The 21,688-nt window shown below is 38.9% G+C and overlaps 2 protein-coding genes across 15 annotated transcripts in view; both read right to left on the bottom strand.

The window, feature by feature from the left end:
• The window catches only part of LOC106133065 (ankyrin repeat domain-containing protein 17), a 52,572-nt gene that overhangs the window by 27,399 nt on the left and 3,485 nt on the right, over positions 1-21,688 (bottom strand). For 12 of the 14 annotated variants that reach the window (XM_060946366.1, XM_060946376.1, XM_060946367.1 and 9 more), the window contains exons 3-13: positions 12,248-12,413; positions 10,960-11,218; positions 10,607-10,828; positions 9,871-10,128; positions 4,373-4,526; positions 3,880-4,090; positions 3,134-3,347; positions 2,178-2,403; positions 1,353-1,544; positions 835-954; positions 53-186 (exon numbers count right to left, since the gene is read on the bottom strand). In XM_060946366.1, coding sequence (XP_060802349.1) covers positions 53-186; positions 835-954; positions 1,353-1,544; positions 2,178-2,403; positions 3,134-3,347; positions 3,880-4,090; positions 4,373-4,526; positions 9,871-10,128; positions 10,607-10,828; positions 10,960-11,218; positions 12,248-12,413 — 2,156 coding nt within the window. The remainder of the gene's footprint in view (positions 1-52; positions 187-834; positions 955-1,352; positions 1,545-2,177; positions 2,404-3,133; positions 3,348-3,879; positions 4,091-4,372; positions 4,527-9,870; positions 10,129-10,606; positions 10,829-10,959; positions 11,219-12,247; positions 12,414-21,688) is intronic. The other 2 variants (XM_060946372.1, XM_060946378.1) reach the window with 2 other exon arrangements.
• On the bottom strand, positions 8,287-9,539 carry LOC132902213 (uncharacterized). The gene is made up of 2 exons (XM_060946380.1): positions 9,372-9,539; positions 8,287-9,170 (listed from the first exon to the last, which is right to left on the bottom strand). Exons 1-2 carry the CDS (start codon positions 9,502-9,504, stop codon positions 8,287-8,289), a joined length of 1,017 nt encoding a protein of 338 aa, XP_060802363.1. The 5' UTR covers positions 9,505-9,539.

Here is a 21,688-nt window from a genome sequence, read left to right as displayed (position 1 = left end):
GATGCCGGGAAGACGATAGAAGAATACCGATCAGGTAAAATGACTGACTGACCTGGTCGTGCAGTATGTCCGGCGGCGGCGGCAGGTGGTGGTCGGAGTGCTGCGCGGCGCGCTGCTTCCGCGGACACTTGTGCTTCACCGGCGGCGCGGGCGGCGCGCCGGGGGCGCCCGCGGCGGGGGGAGAACCTGGCCGGAATCATCATATCAATGAAACAACTCATCGAACAACAAACGGAGAACAGGCTACATTTAAAAGACGTGACAGCTAGGAATGAATGTAAACGAAAATGTCACATTATGTTTTATATTACAGTCGATAAAATATGAATTGGTTATTTCAATGATGTCGATAAAACGGACGAAATATTCATTAAATCAAAACTCTTGTTGACTGATGACAATGTACAAATGAAACGTTGAAATTTGGCAGCGTAGGGGAGTGCTAAAAGAGATTTTACCGAAATTCCCATGCGAACAGAATGTAACAGGATTTTTCATTTCAGCGAGCAGAGAACCGAGGGAAATTCCTAACCTTTCGCGAACTGAGCGACCGCGTCTATATTGAACCTAAATTGTACCTAAATTGAAATTCAATTTATTGCAAGATTTTTAGATCCAAATATTACTATCAGCATCAAAGTAGGTTTTTTTATTCTTAGACAATTCTTTGACAAATCATTCATTTTGTTCATTCAAAAAAGATCTTACAATACAGTCCAGTATAACTGTCTCCCGCCTGAAGTTGGTCAAACAATAATTTATCAGTCACATCAGTACGCATCTAACTTTGATAATCTCGACTACAATGAAAAGAGTTCCGGCACAAGTACTAACCGGTGTCGTGCTGGCCGGCCACAACGCCGAAGATAAAGTGGGAATCCCCGCCCACGTAGGTGGGGGCGCCCGCGGGGGACGACGGGGGCGCCACCGCCGCTGCGGCGGGGGGCGCGCGACCTACGGGACAGCCAGGTCGCCATTTCACATAGGGTACGCAATGATAACTCATTCCAAATTTTTGGAAATTCGCCATTAGCACCATCTATCTTGTCTCTTTGAAATGCATACATTACGCTCTGGTAAAAAGGTTATACTCGTATTAGCTAGAGTCATTCTGATTTCGTTTAAACTTTATTTGGAACTATAACGTCTCTACGAAACGCACATTGTCTAGCAAAGATGTTGATCGAGTTACGCTACGAAGAGGCGCCATTACAGTCATCATTCCGGTTAATACATCTAAAACATGGCAAGTGTGTACGTACGAGTTAACAATGCTTCGAACCGTCCGAGCTAACATTAGACACCGTATCCCGGGTGTGTATCGTTGGTGTTGGTTGAGCAGCCGCGGTTACCTGCGTCGTGGTCGCGGGCGCGCTGCATGACGGCGTCGCGGAAGCCCTTGAAGTAGGCGAGGTCGGCGTCGGGCGGCAGGCGCGCGGGCAGCAGCGCGCGCGCCGCCGGGCTGCCGGGCCGCGGCGCGTGCGCCAGCCCCAGCGCCGCCGCCTGCGCCGCGCTCAGCCCCGCCTCCGGCCCGCCCGCCGCGCCTGCACGTCGCATCGCACTTGTATTGACTTCCGTAACATAGGTACGCACGACACCGTTTTTATCGCGCGAATAACTAACTAGTAGCAAATAACTCTTTTTTGCGACTTCAATTTTTTTTTACCGCTGACCGATTATATTACTTGAGAGATGATTTCGTGAGGCAACCATCATATTCAGGATGTTACCATGACCCAATAAGAATAAGGGTCCCTGCAAAGGCTGCGCAGGTCAAACGGAAGTTGTTTCGTGTTAAAACCAGTATTGAAGTCATAGCTACTCTTCTTCTATGCGTAGGACGCAACCGAATCTAACGTCAGGAGAATTATTGAAGATGGAATGAAAAAAAAAATGAAATATAGAAATACTAATTTTCTAACTGAAGGGGTACTTCCGTGGTTAACAATGCCACTCTTTATTTGACCACGTCCACGTGCTTTCGCGCAAGGCTTCACTCTCGTGGGAAATTCCTGAAAAAACCGTACCCTATATCACTCCCGTAAGTCTTCTCTGTATGTGTGCCAAATTTCGTAAAAATCAGTCTAAATTTCGTAAAATTCAATCCAGTAGCTTTTCGAGTTTATTCGTGATACATACATACAAATCTTTCTATCAAAACAATGTGGACCACTAACCTCTCGGCATCATAACAGAATGCGGATAGTCCAGCAGTAGTTGAACCACCGCCGTGTGGCCTCCTTTGGCGGCCTCGATGAGGGTGGTGGAGTTGTCTTTCAATTTCCTGAAGGGATCAGCGTCGCACGCGAGCAGGAATTTGACCACGTCCACGTGACCGCCGGCGCACGCCAGCGACAGTGGAGTGTGGTCACCGTTTGCAGTCATACGGTTCACGTCGGCACCCTGGAGGATACGAAACACATACATATAATGATGTCCATATCCCTTGCGGGTAGACAGATCTAAGAGTCTAAAAAAGACTAGAAGACCTCGTTCAGGTGTATGGCTTAATGATGGAATTGAGATCAAAATAGTGTCAGGATGCTAGCCCATCGCCTACAAGAAGCATCACAAGTTAATTAGCCTATTAAAGGATAGGCCTTATATTACATCCCCGAAAAAGAGTGGTCCTACTTTACAGTACCGCGAACCAGACGGCATTAGTAATACATTTTATTTAAAAATATTGTATTTAACACATGGTTACGTCTGTTTCCCGAATCTGTAGGTACTATCTTTCCACTTGGGCGAGATTCTTGGATAGTTCCACACACATAAATCTTTACATATGAGCTCCTTGATTTTTGTCTTCACATTTGACCGATTAGTTCAAATTACAATAGTTTTTAATGTACCCATTCATAACACCAAGTAAGTATTTCCCTAAGCAAGATATTTGATTAGGATACAAATACATAGTCTGTGTCGTTTTCAGGGTAGACAGAGCCAACAGTCTCGAAAAGACTGAAAAGCGCTGTTCAGCTTTATGACGCAATCGAGTTAAGATTCGGATATAGTCACGTCTATATCCCTTGCGAGATGAAGCCAGAGCCAACAGTGTCGAAAAAACTAAAAAGCGCTATTCAGCTTCATGACAGAATCGAGTTGAGACTCAGATGACGGGCCCACCGACCTTGCCGCGCAGGAACTGCACGGTGCAGACGTGTCCGGCGCGCGCCGCCTTCATGAGCGGCGTGCGGCCGCCCTCGCTCTCGTGCTCCAGGCGCGCGCCGGCGCGCAGCAGCAGCTCGGCCACGTCCGTGTGCCCGTTCTCGCACGCGTACGTCAGCGCCGTGTCGCCCGTCTGCGTCTGCGCGTGCACGTCCGCGCCCGCGCTGATCAGGTACCTTGTAGCACAACACAAACGATTCGTTTTTATTCTATTTATACACGTTCAGTATGCGACGGAACCTCTAATTGGGTTGTGCTTATAGAAGACAGTGACAGGCGATCGCCACAGCTAATAAATGGACAGACGAAGTGTGCCTAGCCGCCCTCACATTGCGATCCCTAGAGACTCATCCGGGACCTCTCCAACATTTATGGCGAAATCACAAATTCCCATGTAACCTACGACGTCCGGGCAATATTTCCCCCCGTCACCGTAAGAGAATCGATGCAACAAGAGACAGCATGAGCGGCGTCTCTTGCGTCTAGTCTGTCTGCGAAGCGACATCCACGGATTCCCCGTAACCTTGCAATGATAATCGGGCCACATAGTTATATAATTTTCTGCAGCCGTTGCGCTTTCCAGGCCACCATTTCTATTGCTACTGCTTTTTTTTAGCAATTAACGGATTTTATCTTGTGACTCAGAAATAACCATTCCACACCCAGCCCTCTGCTATTTTAACAACTGATTTTTATCTCGTAACTCACCGTACGAGCTCGAGGTGACCTTCTTGAGAAGCCTCCATGAGTGGTGTAGAAGCGCCTAGCTCCACATCAGCGCCGGCTTTGATGAGGAAGGCGGCTACTTCCAGGAATCCGCCGCAGCAGGCCAGCGTAAGTGCCGTCTCCTGCGTTTCGTCGGTTTGCGCGTTTATGGATGCCCCCTGACCGAGCAACAATGCTACCATTTCTTCGTGTCCTATGGGTTAAAAGGTAGTTTAAAATCGATACTATTTACTAAAATTAACATTTTATCTATATTTCATTATCTTTATTATAAATGGAAAAGTGTTTTCGTTTGTGTCCACCTTTCACGCTTTACCTTCATGACCAACATCTCATAAAAATTCCAGGATGCCTTTTATTTCTTCTACTAGGAAAGATCTCCTATCTGGGAAAAAGTACTATTCTCGTAGAATTTGCGACAAATATTCACTGTGCGCTAGTATTGTTTATGTTTGATGATGAAGTACTGACTCACCCTCTCTAGCAGCCTCCATAAGCGGGGTGTAGCCTTCGTCGTTGACCTCCTCGATGTTAGCGCCTCTCTCCAGTAACAACATGGCCAGTTCCACGTGTCCACCGCATGCGGCTAATGTAAGCGGAGATTCGAAACTGTCCGTGGGCATGTTCACCTGAAAGTAATATAATAGATAATATAAGATTGTAATTTATTCCAACTTGTTCACATTATGTGCCGTGTGGTTCCTGGCACCATTAGAAAAGAAAGAATAGGACCACTCCATCTCTTACTCATGTCGTAAAAGGCGACTAAGGGATAGGCTTATAAATTTGGGATGCTTCTTTTAGGCGACAGACTAGCAACCTGTCACTATTTTGAATCTCAATTTTATCATTAAGCCAAACAGCTGAACGTGGCCTATCAGTCTTCTTAAGACTGTTGGCTCTGTCTACCCCGCAAGGAATATGGACGTGATTATATGTATGTTCACATTATATATTATACATGATCAAACGAACTTACAAGTGAAGTTCGATCAGTATTATATGAGTCACTTTTTCGAAGATATAGATAAGGGAATATATGTGTTTTAATACATATATTAGTTTAATTGGTAGTCCTTTTATTGTTCGAGCAAATCGCACACTATTAAGATTTTTTTTTTTTTTTTTTGTGTTGGTCACCCCATCTCGTTGTGCCCCACTCCGTGCCGCTGCGCCATCTTTAGCTCATTCTTTAGAGTTTCTCAATCTTTGGCAAAATTATACATGGGGCGCGGTTGGGTGGGAGCTTCTATATCTTCGAAAAAGTGACTCATATAATACTGATCGAACTTCACTTGTAAGTTCGTTTGATCATGTATTATTATTTCGTCACTTTGTTCGAAGATATAGATAAGGGAATATATGTGTTTTAATACATATATTAGTTTAATTGGTAGATGTTTAGAGATAGATATTTTGCCGAAAGTAAACACAAATTAAAATAATCAACTTATTTTTAGATCAAAATGTGCTGTTATATTCATAACAATACTAATACATTTTTATTATTTAATATAAATGCAAGAAAATTAATAAGAGACCGATATAAGAGACAGTTAAGAAAGTGGACCAGGAAAACAAACTGATTGAGCAAAGTTATTCGAATCGATTAGTGGTCGATCATAGAACTTAGCAAATGTACTAGATGCTGACGTCCAACCCGCCGTCCTGCGTATCACATCAAGAGAGACGCCCGCGCGCTTGGCCGCGGAGGTGGAAGCGTGCCGAGTGCTGTGCGCACTGAACATCGACACGTCCACCCCGCTCTCGGCTAGGACCTGCTTGATCCAGCGCGCGATCGTCTGGCTTGTTGCTGGCTTGTGTGGTGGCTTGAACGTCAATAACAAGTTTTTTACACTGTCGTTTCTTAACTGTTCAGTTCTAGAAATGTAATCTTTAATAGCGGTAGCTGGACATATGTCCTTATTGTCATGGAAAAAAGGGAGAATCAACAAAGGTTGAGACCGACCAGGGCCTGAAGTTTTTATAATATCAGAAATGATTATAGTAATATTGTCAGAACAAATTTTTATATTATGGATTTTGATTAATGACAGCGTTTGTATTCGGTGAGCTGTACAAATTGCTAATAGAATTGCCAATTTCTTTGATAATTTTTCCAATGAAATTTCGTTATGTGGTTTCCACAGAGCTATATGATTTAAAACTGACTGGGGATCCCACGTTCCTATGTATTTTGGGACAGTGGGTCTCAGTTTATAAACTCCTTTAAAAAACCTAGAAATAAGATTATAATTACCTAAATCACAATTTAACAATAAACTCAATGCAGATCTATGGCTATTGAGTGAACCGTAAGCTGCACCTTGATTATAAACCTTTGTAAGGAATGACAAAATGACAGACTCTGAAGGAGTGTCATAAGGATTTAAATTTAAATCATTGCAATATGACCACCATAATTTAAATGTGCAGCCATATTGTTGTAAAGTATTTTGAGCTAATGAAGACAACATTATATCTAGAGCTTCGTCCGGGGTACCTTTCCTTAACAAAGCTTCCCGGAGAGCTTCGCTACACCCAGGGTAAGTTTGAATTGTTGTCGTTTCCTGTAAATGAAATTTACGAGATGATCATCGGCTTTGAAATACAAAATACTGGAGATGCACATGTCTTTTAGAAATGGGAACCATGGCTGTGAAGGCCAGTAGGGGAAAACTAATATGCCTTCTGCTTTGTCTGCTTTAATTTTATTTAGGCATTTCGGTATGAGACTAAATGGAGGAAATGCGTAAAAATAATATGGTTGCCAGGTAAAAGTAAAAGCATCGACTGCGAGGGAATCTGGGTCTTGTTTCCAAGACGCATACATTTGACATTTAGCATTGGCACGAGAAGCGAAAAGGTCTATGTCAGGTGTACCAAAAATATCAGAAATATTACGAAACGTTGTATTAGATATTTCTAATTCCGTATCTACATTTTTATTACGGGACTCTTGGTCAGCCTCGATGTTATCTTTAGTGTTGATATAGGAAGCATAAAGCCATATCTTTCGGTTCTCGCACCACTGCCAAATTTCTTTGGAAATTTCATTTAAGTGTGGAAACTGAACTCCACCCATACGATTAATGTAACTTATAGCGGTGACATTGTCACATCGTAGCAAAATGGCACAATTATACAAATCTCGGGCAAAGGTTTTTAATGCAAGGAAAGCTGCTTTTAGTTCTAAATAATTTATGTGGAAAAGTATTTCATCAGATTTCCATTTACCCCCTGTTCGTGTATTATTACAAAATGCTCCCCAACCTTGTCTAGATGCATCGGAGAAGATCTCTAAAAGAAAAGTGGGTTTTTCCAACTGATTTTTAGAGGTAAAAATATTATGAGACCACCAGAGTAGGTCAGGTAAGATTTTCTCCGAAGGAGTAAATTTTGCCTTATAGTTATTATTGTGTTTGTGTAAAGCTATATGCTTTTCTCTTTCTAGAGATTTTGTATACATCCAGCTATAACAAATAGCTGGGCAAGCTGCTGTCAGTACACCAATTAAGTGTGCAAATTCTTGTATAGTAGATCTAGGTAGCAATAAATATTTTTGAAGGAGGGTAAAAATATAATTTTGTTTTTCTAATGGTAAACTAATAGACATTTCTACAGAATCGAAAACGAAACCCAAATATTTGCATTTTGTAACGGGTTGAAGGTTACTCTTTTCATAATTAATAACAAAACCGAGGCACTCTAAAAGTCTACATGTTTCAAGCACGTTTTGTTGACATTCCTCCCGACTAACTCCCAAGCAAAAAATATCATCAAGATATGCCACTGATTTAAAACCGCGGTATCTTAGATAACCTACAACTACCTTCATAATCTTTGTGAAGGTTCTTGGTGCCACAGAAAGACCATATGGCATGGCATTAAATTCATAAGTAATTAGCTGAGAATTTTCTTCAAATTGGAATCGCAAATATTTTTTATGACTATGATGAATTGGCACTAATAAGTATGATTCCTTCAAATCAATGGTAGCCATGAAGCAGTTTTGAGAAATCAAAAGGGCTGCAGTTCTGTAGTCTTCCATTTTAAAATGCAATTTTTCTACAAATTTATTGAACGGTTTTAGGTTCAAAATAAATCTACTAGAACCATTGGGTTTTGGTACCAAAAATATGTTAGAAATAAATTGGTTTTGAGAGGGTTCACAAACGGATATGGCTCCAAGATCTAGTAATTTTTTAATAGATTTAGACATTTCTATCCTTTCTTGTGGTAGCCACTTTGGCTGCCTACCTGTCATCATCTTTACTTTTTTACAAAAGGGAATTTTGAAACCGTAACGAATCCAATTTAAGACGTGTTTGTTTTGGGTAATATTACACCAACAATTGTAAAAAAATTGTAATCGACCTGAATGTACCTCTATGTCCGAGGGCTTGCACGAGGAGGCTTGTTCCAAATCCTGGATGGGTTGAAGTTGCTCTGTGCAGACGTGGATCTCGTCGTATAAGGATTCCTCCTGGAAGTACCGCGCCCCCCCCTGCTTGCCACCGAGCGAGAGGGGCCTTTCGAGTTTCCCTGAGATCTAGTGGGACGAGAGGTAGACGATCCTGGTGCAAGTTTATTATCCGGTTTTTTTATTTGAGAACCCTGTTTCTCAATAGCTTTTGACGCCTTAATCTTATCTGGTAAATCAGCGCCGAATAACGTTTCGTCGCGATCAGTGTCTTGGATGAGGTTAAGGAAAGATTTTTCTAAACCTTGGGTTAGAGACTTTTTACGGGTCTGGGACTCAGCTGCGTGAAGGTCTGATAAGATTCTGCAGGCATCAGATAAATATTTTATAGCCTGTATTTTGTTATCGGAAGTAAGCAAAACCGTCATTGCCCTATTTATGGCTGTTAGACCTATGCCTAGTTGCTGTTGACCATTTTCAATCTTTTTATCCCGCGCGCGGGCAAATTCGGAGACTGCAGCATTGATTTCTGGGTTTAAAAGGGGGGCTCTAAATAGTTTACAATTTTTAGGAATTGCGTATTCTTTTAACAATTTATCTTTTTGTTCCTTTTCAACCAGGCCTTTACGGAGAAGAGGAGCCCATCTTTGGGCTAAGTCTGGGTGAATGTCCTCTCCATACGCAACTTCCTCTTGAGCGGGTTCCCCTAATGCCATTAGTATATCAGGATCTAATGAAGACAAAGGCTGATCATCGGTTTGAGGGTCATCTGGCAAGGGCACGGCCTGATCAGGAACCTCCGGTTCGATATTGGCAGTGTTATTGTCAGCGTTTTTATTATATTCGATATCTAAAAATAACAAGACAAAATATGAGGGTAGGAATAAAATCCGCTGAACTTTTACATAAGGTTAACTCACGGTTAACTCGATTGATAAAAATACCCTTTGGTTAACTCACGGTTAACTCTAGGGCTCTTATAAACTTCTTGGTTAACTCACGGTTAACTCTGAAGTTTCAAGGTAATATGTAAGAATGAATATTTGCTTACCCGACATATTGTCATCATCTGATGAATCAGAATAAATAATAACACGTTTGCGGCGCTTAATTTCTTCATTTTGAAGCTTCTTAATTTTTCGTGAATAACGTGCAATTCTATCCTCTGCACTACGCTTCGGCATTTTCGACGTAAAATAATAGTAGTACGACGTGTGCGTTCCGTTGCGCGCACAATAAAAGAATGAGCTAAAGATGGCGCAGCGGCACGGAGTGGGGCACAACGAGATATGGGGTGACCAACACAAAAAAAAAAAAAAAAAAAATCTTAATAGTGTGCGATTTGCTCGAACAATAAAAGGACTACCAATTAAACTAATATATGTATTAAAACACATATATTCCCTTATCTATATCTTCGAACAAAGTGACGAAATAATAATTATATATTTAAGATCACATCATGATTCCACCAATTATGTAAGAAACCTGTGTCTGAGAGTCCCACTCTACGTCCCCCCCATTCCGAATCTCAAGACAATCATGTTTACCTGAGCACCAGAGTCCAACAGTAGCCTGGCGACCTCAACATGTCCATCCATGCTGGCCTCCATCAAAGCTGTATGCATCTCATCGGTCTTGTGTTCTCTATCTGCCCCGGCAGCCAACAGGAATCTGACCATGTCCAAGTGGCCCTTGTAACACGCCAGTGTTAAAGCAGACTCTTTGAACTCGTTAGAGTGGGTGTTAATACCCGCTCCGTGGTCCAAGAGTATCTTCGCGACGCCCACGTGGCCGGCAGACGCCGCCTGAAAAAAACAAATTAGTCAAACTAATACAAAAGTTAAAGGACTGGCTCATATTTCAGGGCACATTCAAAAACGTCGGACGTATTGCTTAATTGACAGCTAGGTCTGCTACAAAGCTGGCGCTAGTTTTCATATATTCCAATTAATGAATGAAGCGATAAAAACATATTTTCAAGTTTTTAAAAATTAGTACCAAATTAATTCCTTTCTTTTTTTGGAATGTGTGTTCCGTGACATATGCTTCAGAACCTTTAAAGCAGGGTCGAATTTACCTGTTGATGTCCTGTCGATTTCAGGCTAGATCTTTTTCTTTATAGTGCATATATGAAATAGGCGATCCCTTTTATTTTCATGATTGTGTATGATACCTACAAATGTTTTACCTGCCAATAAGAGACATAGTATATAGAGAGGTAGTCTCTGCCTACCCCTCCGGGAAAGATGAGTGATTTTATGTATGTATGTATAAGAGACTTACCTCCATAAGTGGTGTGTGGCCGTTCTCGTTGTGGTCCTCGACATTGGCTCCGTTCTCTAGCAAGGCGCGCACGCATTCCTCGTGCCCTCCCGCACAGGCGTACATCAGCGGCGTGTTTCCGGATCCCGAAACTGCATTCACGTCCGCTCCGTGCGCCAAAAGTAATCTAACGATGTCCACATGACCAGCAGACGCTGCCTCCATCAGGGGGGTGCAATCGCCCTGTCAATAAAAAAATTTTTAATATTCACACACACACACACACACAACCAGTTGCAGATATCGACCGCGGGTATAACCGGCGGATAAAAGATGAAAACAAGAAAGAACAAACATTTGGACAAGCAACATACCTTAATACCACGATCCTCAACGCTAGCATGCATCGCCAGCAATACTTGCGCGAGTTCATAGTAGCCCGCTGAACAGGCGAGGGACAACAATGATTCTCCCTCCTCTGTTGTCTCATGTACGGACCGGCCTTCTGTGAGGAGCTTGCGAACGGTGCCCACGTCACCGTCCGAACAAGCCTCCGCCAACGATGGCGCGCCTTCTGTGCCTGAGGCTGCAACTGTCGGAGTCGTGCCCGTTGCCGTCGAACCGCATTGTGTTCTAAATTCAAAATCTGAATTAAAATCTCCATAGACAAATGATGAAGATATAATAAAAAAAGAAATAGATCAGATAAGATCAAAGCTTCACGAATCACGGTCTACCGCGTCTCGATCGATTACCAAGGAGTTTCCTCAACCATAGTAACCAAGAGACTATCGGCATGTATGACTCAATCTCGGATTTTCATCATGTAAAATGTAGCAAATTATACTATTTACGAGGGAACCATACACCAACATATGTACAAGGCATGTGTTTTATTCCCACTTTAATTAATTGAAGTAATAGATACATTGATAAACTCATCATAACATTTCAACTATTCTAAAGGTTTAACTAGGCGATAGATGATTCGAATATGGATATATTCAACTATAATTTATATCATTTGACAAAATAAAGATGATTTGATAAATAAACAAGTACAGGATAACTTATGTTAAACAAAATGCATTCACATAAATACATAGGCAAAATTCAAGATTTATAGACCAGATCGTGCGTCACAGAAACATTGTAATTCACCGATTCTTATTTTTAACGGTAGCGCACATCCGGAAATAATGTGTACTGTTAAACGTATATTTTAACTGTCTGATTGATACAGTATAAAATATAAGGACTTGTGAATACCCATGAAAAAGATATAGGCATTTTATTTTGTTAGTTTTGAAACCACAACAAATAGTGAAATAATGTTAAAGCTGCCTTAACTAAAAAAAATATTAAGGTTGAAGATTTTTCATCATTTAAATTTTCCGTAATACAGATGTGTGTATGTGTTCCTGTAGGCAACTTGACTTCATTTGATTAGAACACTACATAATATTATAAGGAAGATATTTTTATTGTTGTGATTAGGTAAGTTCTACCTTTTTTAAAGTACATGAATATTCTTTGTCCAGAAAATTACAAAATCGTAATTTTTTTGCAACCAATTTTTAAATTTTCGTGGTGGCTGGTTATACAATACTTTTAGTTAAGTCCGTTTTTTTTTGCAAAAAAGATATAATATAGTATACTGACGGTTTATCCTGATGCTGATGTCTATGGTGCGCGGGCGGCTGCTCGCTGCGCATGCGCGTCAACGCCGCAGCCGCCTCGTCTAGAGCGTTGGACACGGATGATGTCAGACGCCGGAGCACCTCTGGGTCAGCTAGATGTTTGCCCTCGCCGGAGAGCTTACCGATACCTGTTAAAAAAAAAGGATTACACATAAACAATCTCGAAAACTAGACAAGTAACATAATAACTGCTGGATTTGAAGATTTGAAGCTTGAAATGCACTCAGACTGAAATAAGCAGTGGTGGGGAGATTTTCTGGTCAATATGCGGCCGCACTAATCTAGCTATCGTAAGCTATGACAAAATATTTCGTGGTACACAAAACAGGAAACTGAAAACGACACTAAATGTGGTCTCTAAATTTTTACTGATAAAAATTCCCCTTTTTTATTAAGTCTGGAACTAAATCATTTATAGTATAGATCATAGTTCTGCATAACTTATACAGTACCAAGTAGCTTAATGTTGCATACACAGATGTTGGTCGGGCGGGGAAAGGCGACCGCCGCACGCACGCATATACGTGTATGACAAAATTAGTATGTTTTATTGCTATGTTAATGGTATGGAATTGAAGTTTCACTAGTTGTGCTGGTTATTGATATGAGCAGTGTTTACTTGTCTGTGTAGTTATGTTTATCAGCCCGCATTTTTCCTTCGTACAGAACTTGGAAATGTATTATAATTGTCATTTTCAGTTTACTGAATAGTCACAGAGTGAAATGCTTTTTAAAAGGCAAATTTAAAAACACAAATTATAAAATCAAATCCCATTCCCTTATATTATAATTTTATATTCCATATTAATCTCTTTTGTGCCATAATCTCATATTATATACAGTAAAAACGGATTTTAATTTCTCTGGAAATAAGAAGACTACGCAGCTTATCCTAAACAATGGGGGAGCAATTTGTAAATATTAGTTTCCGCAACCGAGTGTAAATACAAAACTTGATATTAATATTTGAGTAACAAATGACGATACAATTAAGCAAGTATGTAAATGAGCGTGTATTGTCATCAGACAAAGCGGATCCTTGCCCGCAGGTCACGCTGCAGCCACGATACATAATTCCACTTTAATTAGACAGTGATTTGCTCTTGATAATGCTTCGATAGGGGTACATTTTTTGTCGCCAGTATGACAACCATCAATTATGGGGTTGCAAAGATTATTCGTTTGTGAAAATTTCAATCAGTCCCATTTCTACATCAGTAAGTCTTTAACTTATTTTATTTAGTTATTTTTGTCTTCAAATATGTTTTCATGATGTTACTACTGGTTGAAATTGCGAGAAGATATAAGTTACTTACTTTATACTTGACATTTTAGTTGCAAGTAATTAGAAACCCATATACCTACTCATTATTGATTAAAGGAGGAGATTTTTAACACAGTCTTGCTGAAGCTGAGGTAATTGAATTTTCCACTTCTTATCAAATTCTAAATATATGTTAAAAATAGTATAGCCTTTTAATTATTACGTCACCTTTAAATATTTACATGTACAACAAAATTTCTTAATATACTCGTAAAACTGTCAATTCACCTACAATAAAATGTATTTAAATACCTAACAATAGTATTACTTGCTTTTACTACATGAGAAACAAATGGTATTTCGCTCCGGTGATGTAACATCGAAATATCGAAATGCTAATGTTTTGAAAGAGCCGAGTCAAGCACGCATCGGCCGCGGCGACCCCCCAGTGAAAGTGTCTAAGGTCAACATTTTATAATGTCGGAACAGATCATTCAGTGGTTATGGAATTAATCATCAATATGCGGATTAGTGGGGAAACTGGCTCCGGAGTCCGGAGGAAGTAATTCTCTCGGTTATGAATGCGGGTCCTTCAACTGCCGCGTTTTTAACCATTTACAAGATAAAACACTGAGGGATTTTGATGTGTCATTTTTTATATGATTTTGTAATGAATTTTATTTACTTTTTTTATAATGATTTGTGATATTTTCAGATTTCATGAAATCTGTTTGCTAGGTACCAAATTCAAAAGACATAAGGATGTTTTAATTTAGGATTGTTATAACATACAATTATTGTCACTTCTTAAGTAATATCGCCCACTACATATTTCTTAAATTATTTCAAAGCAATGCCGCTTACGACTGATTAAATGAAACACTTTACTTCTACGCTAATCTCGAAGAGCACATTAACTTAAGGGTGCACTCAGGTTGCCTCCGATGTGACACGTCGTAAAAGCTAATACGTCCGGCGCATCCTGGCTTATCGAATATCCGTAACTTTCTGCTCATTTCTAGCAGAAACTAAGGGCAGTTCTCACTGAGGCGAGACGTGACGCCACATTTGTTAAAAGAACGGCTGAAACTTTTACTACTACATGAAAATATACAGAAGCCTCACGTGGTCGCCTCTCGTCGTCTCAATGTGAATTGACTTTTAAATAAAAAGGCTAACAAGTTGATCTTACTGTCACAACTCTCTCTCATCTTGTCGTGTTCCCAGTTGCACCCTCATATTATATGTATCATAACATGCTTAGGCTTAACACCCACTGGGTGTTGCTCCTTAGTAATAAAAACAATAAACAAATAATGATAAGGCGTGGACGTATTAATTGGATATTCCCTTTAGCTCCAATAACATAAATATTTTGCTACTAGGATCAGCACACGGATACAATATCACCTGTTTATTTCCGAGTAACTACATATATAATAATAAATTGGTTAAGAATCCGACGAGCTTGCTTGAAGAGACTTATGAATGCGGATGAAGCGAAAGAAATGCGCAGGGATCGTGGCAAGTCGAAAAATGTAGTCTCTGCTACCAGGCGTGAGTTTATGTACTAGTTAAAAAAAAATAACTTCCGATTGTTGTTTTTGTAAAGCTCGCGGTTATACGAGCTTAGAAACAAACAGAAAAAAAGAGCGTGTGTGAAGGAGGAGATAAAATCTTTTGCATAGTTTTCTTGTTTCAAATATTTGGAATGTTTGCAATACTTAATTTTGAGAAAACTAGAGGTGTTGGCCTGTTGGTAGACGAATAATTAATCAATTTTCATTTATTTTTAGTATAAAGGAGAAAGTCAATTATGTTAGTTCGGTCATGCAATGACAACGGAAGAAAACAACTTGTGAAGATACTCGTAATGCTAACAAACCACGGATTTTAACCAATGTCATATGCCTAGCTAGCGGGCATAGACTCAGTTGAAACAATGGAGGGCATGCTTTGAAATTTAAACATCGGATGTTTTTTTTAAGAAATAACAAAAAATATTTCTTCAGTTTATATAATTTTGATGTCGACGGTAGTTACTATAGTTAAAACGGCAAAAAACTTTGCTAGTTAGTAACTTTAAGCTTATTTCGAATGAATCGAAAACCGCAGTTTATCAACTAGTGTGGCTGCTTCGAGAGGGAACTCTCATAATAATTTCGAACTTTCACGTGCAGTTAATCCAATATATGTATATCGAAATAAAGTTACGGGATTTGCGTTTGACGTCACGTGTAGTGGAGTTTGCACAGCTGTCTGCAGACCAAGGGTATGTTTCTTACGTTTTCACTGGTAACTGCTGCAGCCGTAAAGAATGCTATATTTCTTTTATTTTGTTGTTATTTATCAAAACTGCCTACTTTTTGGATCATAAGAAGCTTTCCGTTTCATTCATCAATCAATCATAAGAAGCGACATTACAGATTTGAATTAATAGTAAATTGGAAATTTACGAAGTACTCATTTTAAACTTTTCAAAATCAGTACGGTAAATAATTTGGTGTCTTCCATAAAAAGGAGAATTAAGTCTGTAGCATTTCAGGCGCCCACCATACATATGGATAAGTTACGTCATAGCGCCCGGGTGGCCGCCGTAACGCGGAGCAAATATTCACTGGAAAATACACGCGCACTCTAAATGTAGCAGACGAAGGATAATCTCAAAGATAAGGAAAATCCTGACATGCGTCCTACAGAAAATGAGGCAGCCAATCGCAAGTGATATATTCTATAACCGTGGTCTTCTGTGTATACTCCGTACTTTAATGTTTTTCTTTGATTGTTTTATATATCATGTTAAACATTTTCATATAATGGGATAAGTGTTCTACTACACGTTATTATCTTATTGCCTTTTTGCGGTTTTGCTTCTCCTTCGGGAAACCTCTGTGACATGAAGACTTCAAAACGTGTCCCGCCTATGCGTTCTCCAATGTGATAATATACTCGTGGTGTAGTTCATGCCGCCACATGATAGTGTAATCAGATGCTAAAATCGCATGATTTGAAGGATGCATACAATGCTGTCTTTCGGCTACGGTTGGAATTTAGTTGGCAACGGCATCCCTTTAATGTAAATGTAATTGATACAACAATGTTTGATATTCTTTGTAACAGCTGTTCGATTAGTAAGTAGTATTTCTTTGTCTCATATCTTCACTAAGTATTTTTAATTTATGCTATACTATACAATAAGAGTAGAATTGATTATTTGCATGATTACCATAGATTAAATATCAATTAATATATTGGTCGGATGTTATGCAATTTCTTATAATTTTTTTCTCCCAGCGTTCTGGGCACCTTATTCGGGGGCAACGACCTACCAGGTGGCTGGCAAGAGGCGAAGCGGTACACAACCTTTTAGAGTAATCCATTAAAATGGTAAAAATAGATGATAATTAACTTTGTAGGTATACAATACCCCATCATTTCAATCAAGGAGACTTTACGCCTTCGTTTCACAGTAGCTTCTGTAGGAGAAACAATGTCGGAACTAAAACAATGTATACTCTAAGCTAAGCTAGGGTTGCCGGATTGGCATTGGGGTGACATTTTTCGTTACTCGAGACGTTGGGGTATTACATATTACATTACAGACGGAATAATCCTTATTTTATCGTCTATTACAAAAAATACCTCCAAAAACAGTACACGATTGGGATAGTGAGTCACAATCCAATAAACCAGACATACATTTTTGTCCGGACAGGCAACCAAAAAGCCGGACGCCTGGCAACCCTAACTCCAGCTGTGTTGCGATATAGTGGAAGCTAAACGTCACAAGTTAGCGAGCAGCCAGCCACAGTCATCCTAAAAATGGGTTAGCGTGTCACTGCATTTAGTTATCTGTGAATGTCGAGCGCTGACGAGGGAGTGATTCAGCTGTGAGGATCGTTGGAGAAGGTTGGGACTGTTATTAGAATTAAGGGACTACAAAGGTCAAGCGGAAGGTATATTGCCGAGGAAGTGTATAGTTATTGTACTGATACAATTCTGAATGTTATTCCAAGGATCGGTTTCGGCAGGCTTTTGACTTTAAAAACATTTCCTTTGAAAGATTGTCAAGCATTTTATAGCATCTAAAGTTTTTGAAGCAAACAGACGAGAATGCAATCGGGAAAAACGTTATTATTTATTTTTCATATGGGATTTTAAGATTGTTCTTTAATATAATAGTTGTATTATAAAAATGTGAAAAAAAAACTTTGGTTTATTTCTAGGAGACTTGACTAAAATTAGGCACATATCATTCTTAATTACCTAAATTTACTATTGGGATAATGATAAAACTGGTTAAAATAAGAAACATGCATTAAGTTGGACTTTGAACAAATCAGCTTTGATCAGGCAATCTAAACTAAATATCACTTTCTTGTCCATTTTTGAAGTAAGGCATATAATTACCTAAGCAGTGCGTGGGAAAATGGCGATGCCATGTCAATTGCATTATGCACGGAATATTAATGAGATTATTGCTGCATCGATGTTATGATCTAACTAAGTAATAAAGCTTTTTGTATAGGAATCCTTAATACACAAACACATTGTTAATATAATAATTTTCATTCATTCATATTTATTTAGGCTTTACCTGCGCGCATTTAGCGCCACCTACAAAAGAATATAGGTTTTTCGCAAATTCCATGGAAACTATAGTTTTTATCGGGATAAATAGTACCCTGTATCATTCTCAAGACTCTTAATAAATATATTAGTACGCAGACTTTCAACAAGATTGGTTCAGAAGACAACGCGTGAAGATACAACAAACAAATAAATTTACCTTCGCATGTATAACATTAGTTGGGATTTATATATGTATTTCAAAGATGTACACAGTCCGTGTTAAGAAAAATAGAACTATCCTACGCTGCTCGCATCCATATTGTAGTCTCGCAACGTAAATTCATTTCATTAACTGGACATGCAGCAACACATCAAGCTATCCAGTGCGAGAAACTCTTCGCCTGAGAAATATATATTGGAATGCATTAAAGTTTCGTGCTGTCGTCTGTACGTTCTCGATTCGATCCCAAGGCGACGAAGCTCAAGCGAAAGTCGGATGGCCGGAGTTAGTAATGTCCGTTCTATGTAATGTTACCGCAAGTTGCATACATCCTGCGGTGAATTTGCCATTGCAAAGTGCAACAATCTCTGCTATTTTTAAACATTTTCTAGTAATAACGTAACTTTTTAAATATTTATACGGGCTCTTATATTATGGTGATTGTTTTTCAGACACCAGTTTTATTAAAAAGAAAAATATAACTTTTTAACATATTAAAAATCACGCCTCTTTCCCGGAGCTGAAGCAAGGTCGTCGGTTTCAGATACTTTTTAAATGTGTTCATTAACACGGTAAAGATTAGTGTTAAATAAACATGAAACTAAAGCTCTATTTTTATGTCAAAACTCCAGATGCCCTAGACGTATCGATCAGACCTAACCTCGACCTGTAGGGAACACAGCACTGGGTCTTATGCTATAATTAATTGCAAAATTAATTGCAATAATTGGTTTAAAAATTCTAATATTAAATTTAAACATGCTTTTTCTTCTTCTTCGATGAGATTTTTTACATTGAAAATTGTTTTTTACATACATATAATCACGTCTATTTCCTTTGCACCCGCATTGCTAACAGCAATAGAAATTTCCACGTTCAGCTGTTTGGCTTAATGATTATTTTACTTTTTTATTATTTTTTTTAAATTATTTTTTTTTTTTTTTTTATTTTTTTATGTTACAATAAAATAGAACACAAGAGTTTCCGTGAAAATGCAATAGACAAATTAACATACCTTTCTTACCTACTCAGCACAGAGTAATAAAGCGGTAAGTAATAAAATAGCACTAAAGTTCAAGAAGACCTTATATTTACTATTCCCGAGCTTATTTCATGTGTGTCAGAATGGCGGGTGTACCTCACGGATTTTAATATCTGTTTTGGATTAAAAACGTACTTGATGTGTACCTCAGTGTACCTCTCCTAAAAATCTGTGTACCTCCTTCTATGTAAAGATTTTAAATAAAATAGGTACACCCGCGGTCCTGACGTCAGGACCGCGGGTGTACTTCTAGTTAGCACATGTAGGTAAGTAAGCTGTATATGTAGATTTGGTACCTCTTGTGTACCTGCAGAAACAAATATTAAATAAATAAAAAATATTAAGGGTGCTGAGAAAATGAAAAAAAAAGTTTTTTTTCTTTTTCTCAGCACTTATTTTATAACTTTTATTTTATAAAAATAACTACGGTATAAGTAACTAAAAATAAATTAATTGTAACAGGTGTCATTAATATAATTTATTTTAAGTAATTAATACTGTAGTTATTTTTATGTAATAAAAACCGGCCAAGTGTGAGTCGGACTCGCGCACGAAGGGTTCCGTACTATCATTTTTAGTATTTGTTGTCATAGCGGTCAGTACGGTTTATTTACAGCCTGGAGACAGGCGGACAGACAGACAGACAGTGGAGGCTTAGTAATAGGGTCCCGTTTTACCCTTTGGGTACCTAACCTTAAAAACGACGTCATAGAAAAAAAAATGTTTTTTTCATTTTCTCAGCATCCTTAATATTTTTTATTAATTTAATATTTGTTTCTGCAGGTACACAAGAGGTACCAAATCTACATATACAGTTTACTTACCTACATATGCTAACTAGAAGTACACCCGCGGTCCTGACGTCAGGATGGCGGGTGTACCTATTTTATTTAAAATCTTTACATAGAAGGAGGTACACAGATTTTTAGGAGAGGTACACTGAGGTACACATCAAGTACGTTTTTAATCCAAAACAGATATTAAAATCCGTGAGGTACACCCGCCATTCTGACACACATCTTATTTCGGATACAAATTTAATAAGTACGGGATGCAAGCCTGACTTACGAAAGAAGATGTACTCATACATACATTATCACGTCTTTATCCCTTACAGACAGACAGAGCCAACATTCTCGCAAAGAATGATTTGAAGTCCACGTATTGAAATTCAAATAGAGATAGGTTGTAAACTCATCCCCCCAAAAGTAGAATCTCAAGTTAAGTAGACTTTAATGACATCCATGGGAAAGAGATGGAGTGGTCTTATTATAATATTAATTTTTAAAGGACGCGTCCATTTTAGATAAAAACATCGTTTCAATGTCTTAGAGAGAATTTCGCGGTACACGACAGCTGACCTTTAATAATGTAAATGTTAAACTTTTAATATCTTCATTAAAATTAGTCGCAATCGCAATTGTATTACGGAACATATTTTTATATGTACCAAGGTACTGATCCAACTTTTTTCGCATCCGGTCACAGACGCAGGTAGGTTCTCGCAAATGCTACAGTTGTTTTGTGTACTTTTTCCGTTACTGAGAAGAAAGTTACATACCCCATGTCTTTCTATGACGAACAATATAAGGCCCTTACTTAGAAGAAATTCTAATATAAACAATTATAATATAAACAACAATTCAAAACTTTGCCAAACACAGAATTTCTTCTAAGTAAGGGCCTCATGATTTGACCCCATTCATCTGACTACTAAGCTTCAATACCGGTGGTCAGTTGAGGGAAAAAAATTTCTTATTCAGAGTGGAGATCAATTAGGACCAATTCATTCCTAATAATCAACAGCTGAGAAGCATCAACAAAGTATAATAAGAATAAGATTAAAAAAGGTTTCAAAAGCTTTACACGAAAACTTGCACATTTAGGCAACTGATTGTTATGACCATGCATGATCCAATATGGATTAGGTTAGGTTGACGAGGGATTTAGCATCTCCACACGAAAAAAGATCACGATCGTATTTATCAAAATTGAAAACAAATGTTGGGAAACTTGATGTATGGTTTACTATACTATAGTCATAGTAGAAACAAAGATGAGAAGGGTGTTCTTCTTGTCTTTGCTACATCTTTCCACTTAAAGTATAAAGATGTCTTTGCGACAATCGTGTTTGGAGATATGTACATGATGTGCATGTGATAGCGGTCGCGTCAGAGTGAGTTGCCTTCACTCGCCACACACGAAACGTATCGATTTTTAAAGTTTCAAATGCTTCTCTGTACGACGGTTGAATTGATTTGATTAACATAGTTTATTTAGGCTATAGATCGAGCTAGAAAAAAGG

Source organism: Amyelois transitella, chromosome 10 (genome assembly GCF_032362555.1).
Source record: "Amyelois transitella isolate CPQ chromosome 10, ilAmyTran1.1, whole genome shotgun sequence".
NCBI classification, from domain to species: domain Eukaryota; kingdom Metazoa; phylum Arthropoda; class Insecta; order Lepidoptera; family Pyralidae; genus Amyelois; species Amyelois transitella.
This window is presented reverse-complemented; position numbering and strand designations above follow the sequence as displayed.

Coding starts and splice junctions, on each gene's coding strand:
- LOC132902213 (XM_060946380.1), bottom strand. CDS start 9,504: ATGCCGAAGCGTAGTGCAGAGGATAGAATTGCACGTTATTCACGAAAA. Junction 9,171..9,371: donor AGATGATGACAATATGTCGG/GTAAGCAAATAT, acceptor TGTTATTTTTAG/ATATCGAATATAATAAAAAC.